This window comes from Tiliqua scincoides, chromosome 5 (assembly GCF_035046505.1).
Source record: "Tiliqua scincoides isolate rTilSci1 chromosome 5, rTilSci1.hap2, whole genome shotgun sequence".
NCBI lineage: Eukaryota > Metazoa > Chordata > Lepidosauria > Squamata > Scincidae > Tiliqua > Tiliqua scincoides.
This window is the reverse complement of record NC_089825.1, coordinates 355,004-368,819: the sequence shown is the minus strand read 5'-3', so window position 1 is coordinate 368,819 and position 13,816 is coordinate 355,004. Positions and strand designations below refer to the sequence as shown.

The 13,816-nt window shown below is 45.0% G+C and overlaps 1 protein-coding gene across 1 annotated transcript in view; it reads right to left on the bottom strand.

Moving 5' to 3' along the window:
* Positions 1–10,375: 10,375 nt before the first annotated feature.
* Positions 10,376–13,816, bottom strand: part of AQP1 (aquaporin 1 (Colton blood group)) — a 28,582-nt gene continuing 25,141 nt past the window's right edge. The window contains exon 4 of the mRNA XM_066626939.1: positions 10,376–13,477. Coding sequence (XP_066483036.1) covers positions 13,304–13,477 — 174 coding nt within the window. The 3' untranslated portion in view covers positions 10,376–13,303. The remainder of the gene's footprint in view (positions 13,478–13,816) is intronic.

Below are 13,816 nucleotides of genomic sequence, written 5' to 3'. Positions count from 1 at the left end.
AACCCATCGCTCAGGCTCCCTTATTGACAGGGCAAGTCATTGATTCCCATCTCCTGTGTCCTGTTTCATTAATCATTTGTACAAAAATGTGATGGACTTTCCATTCTCTCCCCTATGAAGTTAACTTATTTTCAACCCCAAACTTGGGATTTCCCTCATACTTTATTTCTGAGTAAAGTGAAATGTTATCATTATAATTATTTAGGAAGGCCTTATATTGTACGAACCCTGATGTGCCCTGGGGACCTTGAACTTGGATGCACACAGTATTTCCCACTCCTGTATGACCAAGTCGGGGGGGGGGGGCTGAATCACCCAGTATCAGAAACAGGGTGGCTGGTTTCTCTCATTCCCATGATGCCCCAAATACATCCCCTTAATTTTTAACCTGAAAGACTGAACGGCAGCCATTCATGGTACGGCCTAGTCCTGTTGGCTGCGGCATTGCCAGAACCCGAGTTCCAGGAATGGCGTGTGCTTTGTGGCTGTCACAAAAGGCAAAGCACCGTACAGCTCAGCCTGGATGCCGCCACAAGCAGGAGGCAGCTGCACCTCCATGAAGGCAGCCACTGTGGGAGCACTGGTAAGGAGGGGAGCTGAACTGGGAAGGGGGAAGAGTGGGAAGACCAAGACGGGAAGAGGGGTGTAGAGACCAAGAAGGGCTGGTAGCAGCAGCACCGCCTTCCTATCCCCCCTTCCCAGCCTCAGTCTGCCTCCCCAGATCCACTCGGACGTGTGCCAGCAAAGTAGCTTCTGCAGGACCGAGTAGACCCATTGGGGCAGGGGAGGCTTGCCAATGTTCCGTTACCTCAAGGAGGCCTCCACAACCTGAAACTTCTTTGTGGGATGCAGCATGCTTCGCATTGGGGTGGCTGTATCTGGGATGAGTTACATAGGACTGGACTACCCAGTGTGCCCTCACACATCATTGGGAGTGGTAATCCCATTGTTAAAGGCAGGAAGCAAGTTTTTCTCCTCCCTCAAACGTTTGTTCTTGAAAGTATAGTAACCAGGCCATACGTCTGACCTGAAAGGTTAGCGTTTAGGTTCAACCCAACTGTAAGTGGCACTTTGCAGGTTCTGCCTAGTGTGTTGGCAACCTTCAGTCTCGAAAGACTCTGGTATGGTGGTTCTGGAACAGCGTCTAGTGCTGCTGAAAAGGCCGATTCGGGAGTGACAATCCCTTCCGCACTGGGAGCAAGTGCAGTCTGTCCCTGGTCTGTCTCCCTGGGCCTAGATGAAAGCACAAATGGACCAGCAACAACAACAGCAACAGTATTTATATACCGCTTTTCAACAAAAAGTTCACAAAGCGGTTTACAGAGAAAATCAAATATCTAATGACCAGCATCAGAACTTACTGGAGATTCTCAGTGAGTCTAACTGATTCCAGTCTGTCTTTGGGCTCTTCTTGGCTCCAGGCACAGAATTGCATCCTCCAAGCAAAACAAGAATTTTTTGCTTATCTCCAGCTTCAATTTGAACGCCACCTACTCTTCTGTTTCAGAAGCAGCAACGGAACAGAAAAGAAGCCCCAAAAGACGGAGGGGTTGGTCAGACAAAACCAAGGCAATAACATAGCTAAAGGGGGGCACAACACTAAGTTTTACAGGGTGCCTCAACATTCCATGTAAGTCGCTTCTTCCCTTGCCATCAGAACCATTCCCGGCGGTGAGAGCAAAGTGGAAGGTGACTCTGATGGCAAGGGGGAGGGGCAGTTTACATGGCATGTTGAGGTACCCTGCAAAACTTAGTGCTGCCCCCCCATAGCTACACGATTGAACCAACGAGTTGGGAGTTACTGATTTAGGGTTCATTTTTGACAAAATCACTTTGTACAATGTTCATTTGTATGTAAACCTTATTCCTGAGGCGTGATTTGATCAATTCCAATAAAGTTTCTGTACCACAGAGGACAAAATAAGATGCGACCATGGCAGCCGTATTTATTTAAACATGTCTCTGTACATTTACTTCAATGTGGGGAGCAGGGATCTGATTCTAGCGTCAGAAAGGACACGGTGCAGAGGTGAAGGAGCTCACCCTCTTCCGCTTCCCTTCCCTGTGATCTCCTGCCCAAACTCCGTTGTCTGTGTTGCATAAACTATCTAGAAAGAAATTTCCTGCTGCTGAAACTCAAATATGGAGGCAGGTTGCCAATACAGTATCAAGCCAAAGAGTATCACAATGATGGGAAAATGTCCGACAACAACCCAATTCTAGTCATGATAAGAGTTTGACACTAAAAAAAAAAACCAACACGCAAAGTTCAAGGTCGTCTCCAGTTAAACTACGAGCACTTTACAATGGAAATAACAGTCCTCTCCTATTTTAGCTTCCCGAGCCAATGTAAAGCTTTTTTTCCTGAACCCTTGGGTCTGTACTATAATTGTGAGAAAACTTGCCCCAGAATTCAATCATTAAGCCACATTTGAGGTCAGTGGCATAGCTAGAGGGGGTGCAAAGCACTGAGTTTTGTTGGGAGCCTCATTGCGATGTGCAAGCAGTCGCTCACCCTCTCCTTCGGAGCCATTCCAGGGCTGTGAGAGCAAAACAGGCTAAAGTTTTTGCCCTTGCAGCCCTGGAATGGCTCCAAAGGGGAAGGCCACTTGCAGGCCATGGTGTGGCTTCCTGCAGAACTTAGTGCTGTGCACCCCCTCTAGCTATGCCACTGGTTGAGGTGTATTGGTAACCGTATTGGGCACTATTTTCTCACATAAATACATGATTTGTGTTCTGTGTTGGAGAACACCTCTTGGGGCTCTGATGTTCAACTAGTGTTTGAAGCTCATATCACTAGCAACTGAGATTCATGTTTCTGAGCTAGCCCAAGAAGAATGAAACTCAGCAGCATTGCTAAGGGCCCAATCCTAACCCACTTTCCAGCACTGGCATTGCTGTGCCAGTGGGGCATGTGCTGCATTCTGAAGTGGGGGGCAGCCACGGAGGCCTCCTCAAGGCAAGGCAATGTTTGTTTCCTTACCTCGGAGTTGCATTGCCCTTACCTTGGTACTGGAAAGTTGGTTAGGATTGTGCCCTAAGTTGGTGTTCCTGCTTGGGCAGAACTTCTGAGGGAAGCTAAAGCAGCCATTCAATTGTTTTCATGGTATTTTAATGTTTATAAGGATGGTTTTATGTCTTTAGTATTGTTATTCCTGTCAATTTTTGTAAACTTCTTTGAGCTCTTGGACAGGTGACCTAAAATGAAGTAAATACTATATAGAAATCAACTGACACACCCTCACTTTTATGAACTGAAGCATAAGCAGAACCCTTCAAATACTCTATGGGACTCTTCCCCTCAGACCATGTAAGTCCAGGTTTCAAGGGACCTTCAACAAATGGCTTTCCAGGGGCTGGGTGGGTCCTGGGAGAGTCACTCCTGCACCACAATGTGAGAACTGTGGGCACCAAGGTTGCTTGAAGAGTTCGGCAGGGGGCTCTTGGCAGCTGCCCAACAAAGCAATGAGTGCCCAAGCCTATCCAACTTTCCAGCACCAGTACAACTGTAATGCAGCCCCAAGGTAAGAGAACAAATGTTCCCATACCTTGAGGAGGCCTCTGTGACTGCCTCCCCACCACAGAATAGCATGGCCCATTGGCATGGCTGCACTGGCACTGGAAAATTGGATAGCATTGGGCCCTGAGACTGGTAACAGCTACACCCTCTCTATAAGCGCAAGGATGGCATTGCACTCCTGGCTCCCGTGGTTCAGAGCTCAGGAGCAACCTTGGCTGTGACTGTAAACAAGCTCACAGGATTATGCCAAGTTCCCTAGAGCCTTAAAAATGTGCCTTTGGGGGTTTGCTATGCCACTGCCTTCTTGTGTCCAAGCCAGGTTTCTTAATAAGAAAAATAAGCTTTCTGTACAGGTCAAGAAACTGGCTGCTTCCCGAAACAGATGCCAAAAAGGAATTCAGAAGTAACAGGACTGGCAACACTTCACGCTGAAAGTAGACAAGAGAGCCAACAGGAGCATTTTTGTTCAGAAGGAAGCCAAATCTCCCCAGGAGGCTCTGAGTATTCTCAGCTCCAGAGGAAAGTCAAGGCCACTCAGCAACTCACCCATTTTGGCCTCAAAAGAGGCCTTTTGTTTTTTGAGAAAGAGATCTCTTTTCCAAAGAGTTTCTTTTCCTGCAAGTAGCCACACTGGCTCCTGTGGGGAGTCCCCAGAGAAAGGAGACCACAGTTGGGCTACTCACACTTGGCTTAAAACAGTCGGCCTCCTGCTCTTCAACCAGAGAAGCAAATGTTTGGTAGCTTTTGTTTCCTAATTTAAAAAGTGGGGACACATTTCTCTGGTCTTGCACCAAAGTCTGCGTGAGCTCTCTATGAGGTCTCCTAAAGAGTAATTGAGACGACTGTGAGTGGTTCTTGCAGGAGAGAAGAAAAGACCTTATTGATCAGGAAGCAGAATTCAGTGCCATTAAAATTCAGGAGGAGAAGCTACGGGGAGGGGGCCGGGGAGATGGTGTTTCCTTGGCGTTTGATCCCCCTCTGTGCCAAAAGCTTTGCACTACCCAACTAAATTATGAAAATAAACTATTCTTCTTACTACCTGTTCTGGTCATCCTTACCTCTGTTGTCCTATCAACGGCATATTCCATTGTAACCACACAGCAACACACTGGGACAAGTTGGGCTGCCACCTCTCGCCTATTTTTAGACTAGCCGTGCTCCCCTACGGTGATTGATTGAGTGAGAGATTGATTGCTAGAGCACCAGCAACGGGGATGGCGCCTTACAATAAGACACTTCCCAGGCTGGGAAACAAACATGTTAAAGCTTGACTGTAGTTGGGAGACAAACTTTACGAGCCCCCCTCCCCGCAGATTTGCTGAGGGATTTGAAAGAAGGGAGGGGGAATCCCTCTGATCAGGGAGGGAGTCCCAGGAATAAGAGGCAGCACACATAAAATATGGTCTGGGGAAGATACTCCAGCTCCCGCACCCCCTCTTTAATACATCAATATTCCTGATCTGCTGATCCAGACCTTAAAAGATACTTCATTAATCTTCAGAGATACTTCATCAATGCCTGTGAAAAGGGCTGTTACTTTCTCTGTGTAGAAACACTGCTTTGTGAGGGTGTGTGCATTTCTTATTTACCAGAGCCCCTAAGAAAGGTTATAGATTCTCGGATCATTGTTGAAGGGCCCTCTAGTGGGCACACTGTTGGTTAGCCCAGGGGTGGTCAACCCACAGCAGGCCATGTGCCACTTTTTATGTAGAGAATCTTGAATGTGCCACTCAACTTTAACATCGTATTTGCTATTACCACAAGAGCTAAATAGAGACTCCATGTTCAAGGGCAGTATATTTCTGAGTGCCAGAAGGTGCAGAGCAGGAAAAAAAGGGGTGCTGTTCCCTATTTGGGGTTCTCCAAAGATACCTGGAGGGTTGCTAATGATGCCAGAAGGTGACATGCATGGATTTTGGGTCTGGTCCAGCAGGTCTTGCTCCAAGGTGTGTCCATTGCCCAGCTACCGTCCTTCTTGTCCTCAAAGATGACCTTAGCCAGATCTTTTAGTGGATGAATTTCCTGAAGATGGTTGGGCCACCTGGACTTTGCTGATCTCATTGGCCATCTCCGTGCTGCCCTGCTTGGCCCCCACTGCCTTCTACAGCCTGCCCCTCACCTCTTCAGCACTCCACCAATAGAAAACCAGCCTTCTCGGGCAAGCAAGTGACCCACCAGTTAGTGGAATGCAGCTCACTAACATCCACCATACTGATGTTCTCTCCTGTCCACCATTCTTTTCTGCCTTTCTCCCCATTTTCCAACCGGAGCAAATCAAGCCATGACTACCCTGAGTGTGCCCACTGCAGCATTAGAAACTTGGGGGGGGGTGCGCGTGTTGTGTAAGGAGCAGCAAAGAAATCAAGCGAACAGTAAATTGCTGCAGTGCTTTATTTGTTATCACTTAAGTGAGTGTTTTTTCAGAAATATATGGTGACTTTGTGTGTGCCACTTAGCAAGTGTCTGTGTGCTGTGGCCGTGTGCACATGCGGCACAGGTTGGCCACCTCTGGATTAGCCCCACGCCATCAGTGATTCTTGCTCGGCCTTATGTAGCATGCCAAATATAGTTCCATTCACCACAGATCCACTGAACAACAAGGGGGCAGGCTACTGCCAATGACATCTGGCATCGGAGGCATCCCCAGTCAGCCTGTACTGAACTGCTGGTCATGGCAAGGCAAAGAATCCAAGCCTTTAGCAGGGTAGCAGGGGGAGTTTTGCATCTAGTGGGGAGCAGAGTCTCCAATCCTGAGTTTCTCCATCACAGGAGAAGCATTTTCCCCCAAGCCATCCATGGCCTGAGGTCTTATTTATTCAGGACACAGAAAAAGACCTTGTGCATGGTGAGCTAGACCAGTGTTTCTCGAACTGTGGGTCGGGACCCAGTGGGTCATGAGCCAATTTCTGGTGGGTCCCCATTCATTTCAATATTTTATTTTTAATATATTAGACTTGATGCTACCATGGTATCTGACTGCATTTGGGGACATGTTACAGACCTGTACTTTTAACAAGCTACCATGTATATTCTTTTCACAATGACAGTCAATGGAACTTACTCCTGGGTAAGTGTGGGTAGGATTGCAGCCTGGGATTGTTAAAAATTTTCCTGCTTAATGTCACTTCCGGTCACGTCATCACTTCTGGTGGGTCCTGACAGATTCTCATGCTAAAAAGTGGGTCCCAGTGCTTTGGAAACCAGCCGCCTTGGGCGCCCTTCAGGGAGAAAGGCAGATTACAAATCCAATAAATAAATAAATAAATAAAACCACTGAGCTAGACAGTTGTAGTGGCATACACTCAGTGGCATAGCTAGAGGGGATGCAAAGCACTAGGTTTTGCAGGGAGCCTCAGTGCAACATGCAAGTGGCCCCTCCCCTTCAGGCAAAAGCCTCCATTTTGCTCTCCGCGTCTGGAATGGCTCCGAAGGGGAGCATTTTGACAAGCTTGTAAACTGCAGGAACTCAGCTTTTTGCAGAGCAGGTAGCTACTATCTGACTTTTGAATAGGCTCAGGGCTTGAGGCAATTAGTTATCTGATCTTTCCATCAACCGTGTTTTGATTAGAGGCTCTGTGGGACCCACCAGAAATCGGGTCATAACCCACCAGATAGGTCCCAACACACAGTTTGAGAAATTCTGGAATAGGGGACAGGGGAAGCTGGTGCCCCTTTCCCAGCCCTCGTTTTAGATGTGCAGCCATGCCTGGATTCCCTCCCTGATCAGAGGGTGTCCTCCCTCCATCCCTTCAAACTACCCAACACAAATCTTTCCAGCAGGTGGACAAGGAATAATTGCACCTTCTTCCCCAGCCTTCCTGGCACAATCCTCTTCCTCTGTTGTCCGCCTTGCGTCTGTTTCTGGATTGTGAGCCCCTCAGAGTGGGGCCCTGTCTTCCCTTCCACTGCAAAGCACTAAGCCTATTGATGGTGCTGTACCAATTAAAAAAAATACACATTTTAAACCAAGCAAAAGAAGAATTGGGGGCTTATAAAGTTTGTCTCCAATGTGAGTCGAGCTTCAACGAGTTTGTTTCCCAGCCTGGCTCAGGAGAATGTCGCTGGCATCTCTGACTGGGATGAGGAGAGATTCCGTTTCGCTGTCACCACGTAAAGCCGCTTCCGGTCCTCTCCTCATTCCCCTCCTTGCATTTGTCTAATCCCCTTTCAAGCCTTCTAAGCCCCAGTGGTCACTGATACATAAATGATCATGCAAAATCCCATCTCTTGTTATGCCTGGTCCCAGCCCCTTTCCACCCCTTGCACAAGTTTACCTTGTTGCCAACCTATATAGCAGGTTGCCAGCTGCAATGACAGACGGCCACTGCCGCCACTGTTTGCAGGGTAGCTCCAAAATGGCCACCAGCAATGCGCTGCACATACTGCCATATGGCCTCTTACAGCAGCAGAACTTTGTTCCATTGCCATAAGTCAGTGGACAGGATTGGGCCCAAAATGCTCTCTCCAAATAAAGGCAAACCCTGTGCAATATAGAGAGAGCCAAACTTGACCTGACATAGGAATTTCATGACGGGGTCTCCCAAAATCTTCTTTAAAAAAAAGAAGAAGAAAGAAACTGTGGGGGGAGGGGTCCCTTGGTTTATATCAGGGCTGCAGTGGGGTGGGCTCTAACCTTTTCTCTCCATGCTGCAGCTCTGATTCAAATAAGTGGGTTTTGTTCTTTCCAGATGGAGAAGCATTAAAAAAAAAGTCACCCTCCACCTACCATCTGAAATGGTAGGTGATTTAGTCTAGTCCAGCACCTTGGGACGTACTGCTGCTTGAGCAGACCAGGTCTTAGTTATGCTGCAGACCTATTGAAACCAATGGGTTTTCAGTTGGTCACACTGGATTGCAGTGGTATTTAAGCTTTCCTTGGATCAGGTCACAGAATATTCCCTGGGTCAGCGATTTGCCACCTTTTTCGTTTCATGGCACACTGAAATTGTCAAGGCCCAACATCAGTTACCTGACAATTGGCAAGGTACACTGCCCTGCTAGTGGGGGGCTCACATCCCCCAATGGCCCAATTAATCAATGACCCTCCCCCAAATTCCTGCGGCAACCTGTGGACAATTCATGGGACACTAATATGCCACGGCACACTGGTTGGAAATCACTGCTCTGGGTGAATGGGTCAAGCATCCAGACATCTCCACAGATGCAAGCACAACACCTTTTATTTTTTAAGCCAATTGCAACTCCAGTCATGCCGTATTTCCATGCACAATAATATACAAGACACCATGTCTTTAATGTTTTTAAAATCTGTTTTTTTTAATATGTTGTTAGCCGCCCTGGGTCCCGTTAGGGAGAAGGGTGGGATAAAAATAAAGTTTTATTATTATTATTATTATTATTATTATTATTATTATTATTATTATTATTATTATTATTATTATTATGTCAAATGTATTCAAAAAATAATGAGAAGCTGTGTACTGATGGGATTTTTCCAAGTTTCTTTTATTGGTTCAAACACTGAACTGTCTGGAGATGTTCCTGCTGTTCTGACTCTTAAGTCCATTTGGTTTCTGCAAATGTCACAAAGTTTGCTTGTCGTATTTGTAAGAGATCTGAAACAAGTTGGATGAGCCGGACCAGGTTCAGATGCCACAGGGCAGGGCTTATGACAGGCAGTCCTTGGCCCCAGTGCCATGGTGACCACCTGGCACTGCCTGCTCTGATCCTTACCCATTGAAAGAGGAGGTGGCTGCAGCCAGAGAGCAGCTGTGGAGTTGCCGGGCAGCTCAGAGGCAGACTGGGGAAAGACAGTGCTGAGGGGAGCCGTAACTGTGTGGCAAGCTTCCCACTTCTATGCCCAGCTGCCATCTTGCGTGGTGGTAGTAATACTTTCAAAATCATTGCCCAGAAATGCTGGCATCTGAAAAAAGTGGCACTTGCAAATGAGCAAACACTGGCACTGAGACTGTCGGCTGGTTCACATTCTGTGATTGAATATCATGCGATTCCTCATCGGCTCTTGAGGAGACCCCCTGGTGGATTAGACCACAGTGGTTCATCTACTCCAGTGTCCTGCTTCATACAGTGGGCAACAAAGTGCCTCCAGGAAGCAGGACATATAGGTAAATTGCCCTCTCCTGTTGCTGCTTCTCAGCAACTGGCATTCAGTGGCATACTGCCCGATAGTGGAGGTTCGATATAGACATCCTAATAGCCACTGATAATCACCTGAGTTCACAACCCAGGTGTGACAGCCACAGTTGTTTCTCACAGATCTTCCTCATCCACTTATAAATGGAGGGGGGGGGGTGCTTTGTATGCAGAAATAAGTGTGCAGGTGGGGGGCTGACTGCTCACACTCTAACTATTCCACTGCCTGGAATGTTTCTGAAGGGGAGGGGCCCCTTGCACGAGGTGAGGCCCCCTGCAAAACTTAGTGCTTTGCACTCCCTCTAGCTATGCTCTCAAGATACTTATTCCCCAGCCCAGCTCCATTCCTTGAAGTGAGGTGGGTTAATTAGGAAAATGCCTCAAGTGGCAGAGATAAAAGAAAGGGAAGAGTATTAACCCATTTCTGCCCAGCCCTCAAGTGTACACTTTTGATCCCTGTTGCATATATGCAACGTAGGGCAGAAATGGCTTAAGACACCTCCTCCCCACTTTACATGCAAACAAGACAGACATAAGGGAATGTGGAGTTTGGCCCTGAAAAGCACGCTATCTGGGCAAATGTGAGGTGATGTGAAATTCTCTCTGGGATAGAATCTCTCTGGGATAGAATCACTCAATTCCACCTCTCGTTAAATCTGTAGCAAACTGAGCAGGACCTGCTCTCCGAGAAGCACCTGAGGAACTTGGAGGAGAGCAAAAAGAATTATGAGAAGACTGATGAACATTTCCGAGGGAGTCAGGCACATTTATTCCCAGAGTTTCACAAAAAATTTACATCATGCAAAACATGAAGGACTTTGCAAGGAAGGGTCACTCCGTCAAAATGCTGGATAACAGCTACGAGTGTTAAATGAAGCGACAGAAGGTACTGCAAAGCTTCTGTGGTGCATGTTAATGTCCTCTAAATTTCCAGAATCAGTGTGCTTTATGCCTTTGGGTGTTGCCTCTTATTTTTTCCAAACAAATTGAATTAGTCTCTCTCTCTCTCTCTCTCTCTCTCTCTCTCTCTCTCTCTCTCTCTCTCTCTCTATATATATATATATATATATATATATATATATATATATATATATATATATATATAATGAAACATGCCATTGAATAAAATATTTGAGGAATCAACATTTAATTAGTGTGTCCATTTAGAATGTATACCTCTTGTGTATTATGTTGTCCCTGAATTTCTCAGTATTAGCTAGCAAAATGGAGAAAGGGGTTGTTTTTGTACAGTTGTGCCACAGAATTTAACAAAAGCAGAGCTCTTGGGGTGTGGGGTGAGGGAATGATGTGTCTCTCTCCAGAACGGTGGTGTTTGTCCAGGGGTCAGAGATCTGGGGGAGAACGTTCATACCTTGTGGGTCTTTCCCTCCCTATGACTTCTGTCTATCCTCAGTGACAACTGAGAACTGGCATGGTTCTTACTTGTGCTTTATTTACAGGCACCAGGAGCACTGTGGAAACACCATGCGGAACACTGTTTGAATGGAGCTGTGGCTGATCTCCTGCATGAGTTATTTTTATAACTTCCAAATATTGACTTGATCCTGAAATGTCACATGGGTTTTTGGCGTTGGTACCAATGTTTAGGAAAAAGTAAAATTTGAAGCAAATTTCACAGTTCCTCCCAAGCTCCAACATTTGTGACTTTTTAAGAAAAACCAAATGAATTCCTATAGAATAAGTGAAGTTTCTCAGAGGTTTTCTGCACACCCCTAGGTTTCTCCTCTATCTCGTTTTATATTGGGATGATATTGTAAGGCTATTGCCTAGTACAGCATTTCTGTCTTGCTTGCATTGGGTTTCGTACTGGTTTTGAAGATTAGAGTTTCACTAAACTGAGCAGGAGTGGATGGAATATCAGAAGTGATCAGGGAAGAAAATTGGAACCAGTTTCAAATCCCTACTTGCCCCTCATGTTTCCGGATCACCTTAGTCCAGTTGCTATTTAAGGGTCTGAACTTCCCTCGCAGGATTGTTGTGAGGACTAAAGCAGAATAGAGAAAGAAGCAGACACACTGCCCTGAATTCTTTGGAAGGAGAGGATTAAATCAAGGAATCATCATCATCATATCTTGATCCTGCTAAATACTTTGGGATAAATTTCAGGCACAGTCTCCTAACTTAATATTGGCCTGAAAAATTTAAATTTATTTTTCGAAGCATTCCCAGTTAGGGATATATTGCATTTAGGAGTTTTGTAGTGATGAGAGGTAGGGAGACACCAAGGTACAAAACATAGACTTCAAAAAGCAGGTACATAAAACACGTTTACCTTAAAATTCATCAACAAAACTTAATACTTGTTAATTATCCCTCTAAGTCCAGTTGGAAAAACAACATTTGCAAATGAAAATCATTCAGTCTAATTTGAATCATTAAATTTTGCATAATTCAAAATTTGCAAACATTTTCATTTTCACTTCACCTCTTTGATTTGATTTCTAGTTCCATAATTCCCTATCTGCCACTTTATGTAATGGGTGCAAATATCAACCTTTTATGGACTTGACAGCTTTTCGTAAATGCAACAAAACTTCCACTACTGCATGAAAATTAATGTGTAGTGATAGACAAAAATAATGTCTTCTGACTTGTTCTGTGCATTTAATTAACAGCAAAATCCACTAGGAAATTATCCTGCATAAAAGTCATGGAAATGAATGTGAGTTGCGCTGGTATACTTGGTAACTTCCATTAATTTCAGTTAGGCTTGTGTAAGGGAAAGACCTGGTGGGTGGCACCTTAGACCACAATCCTATGCACACTTTCCTGGGAGTAAGCCTCAAGGAAATCAATGGGACTTACTTTTGAGTAGACATGCATAGAATTGTGCTGTTAATCTTTAGGCCAAGGATGATCCACAGGTCATTCTAGTCCCTGAACTAATTTTGATCCCCAGCAATTCTCTTTGATTTTAAATCAAATGATGAGATGAGATGAGAAGATATTTCCAGTTGTAAGAAATACAGATGTTTACATTTTGCCTTTAGATTTTGTATGTAACATGTATGTAAATACACATATTTGTAAGTAACATCATGCCAGAACACATGTGCTCCACCAATGTGAAACACTTACAGCTAGATGGCACCAATATTTTTATGGAATCCGTGGGATCTCCTTATGTGGCAAAATGCACCTCTGTCCTCAGAAGCATTTTCTAGAAAACAGTGTGACTCCCGAGGATGTCGAAATTGGCCTTCTAGAAGATTCTATTGGAATTGGCATTTGTAGAATTTGAACCTTATCCTGAAATCAATACTTTCTCTCCATTGCCATTACTACAGACACAGTGCCCTCAACATTCCTTTCTGACTATGTAGACTTATATGTCAATATACTTTCGGAGACATCAATCCCTTTGGATAAAGAAATACAGATTTGGGCTCCAATAATCATTGCCCCAGATCTCCCTACACCCACTCACACAAAAATATAATAATCTTTGCCTCTTATTTTTTTATATTTTTTTCTCAGTGCAGCCGCAGATCTAAAAGGCCGAAAAGAATGAGAGAAAATAGATAAGGAAAACACTAATTATAAAAACATTTGGAAGAACTGCTTGATGTTTTACAAAGTGTCTGTAATACTGATAGAAATCTTCGGAAATGGAATGTTTTTTTCTTTCCTCCCTTTCTTGATTCTCCTTTATTTTGGTTTCATCTCCACTCTGGAGTCATCTGCATCAAGATCATATTCCTCCACCTGGCCACTGGTCCAGACTTTCATGCGGTCAGTGATTTCGCTGCTCCTGGGAGCCAGAATGAAGTCGTAGATGAAAGCAGCTGCAGCTCCTCCAAGCAGTGGACCGACCCAAAAGATCTGAAGTTCAAGGAGAAAGACAAGCAGGTTTGATGTGGCAGGTCAGACAGCAATATTAATTCTAGAGTTATCAACCAATCCAAGAAAACTCAGTTGACTGCATGTGCTTTAGCTAATCAATTAAAGCTGTATAAAGTTGCATGCAAAAAAACACAAAAATTCTAGAGCAACATGCCTACATCCTTTCTTTTCATATGATGCCCTCTTATATCACCAGTAGACATCATCACAGGGAAGCATTTGTCTTTCTGTCACACACCAAAATGAATGCCTCTCCTAAGCTGGCACTCACTGTTTCCAATTTTCACAAGAACTTTTTTTCACAAGTACTTTCACAAG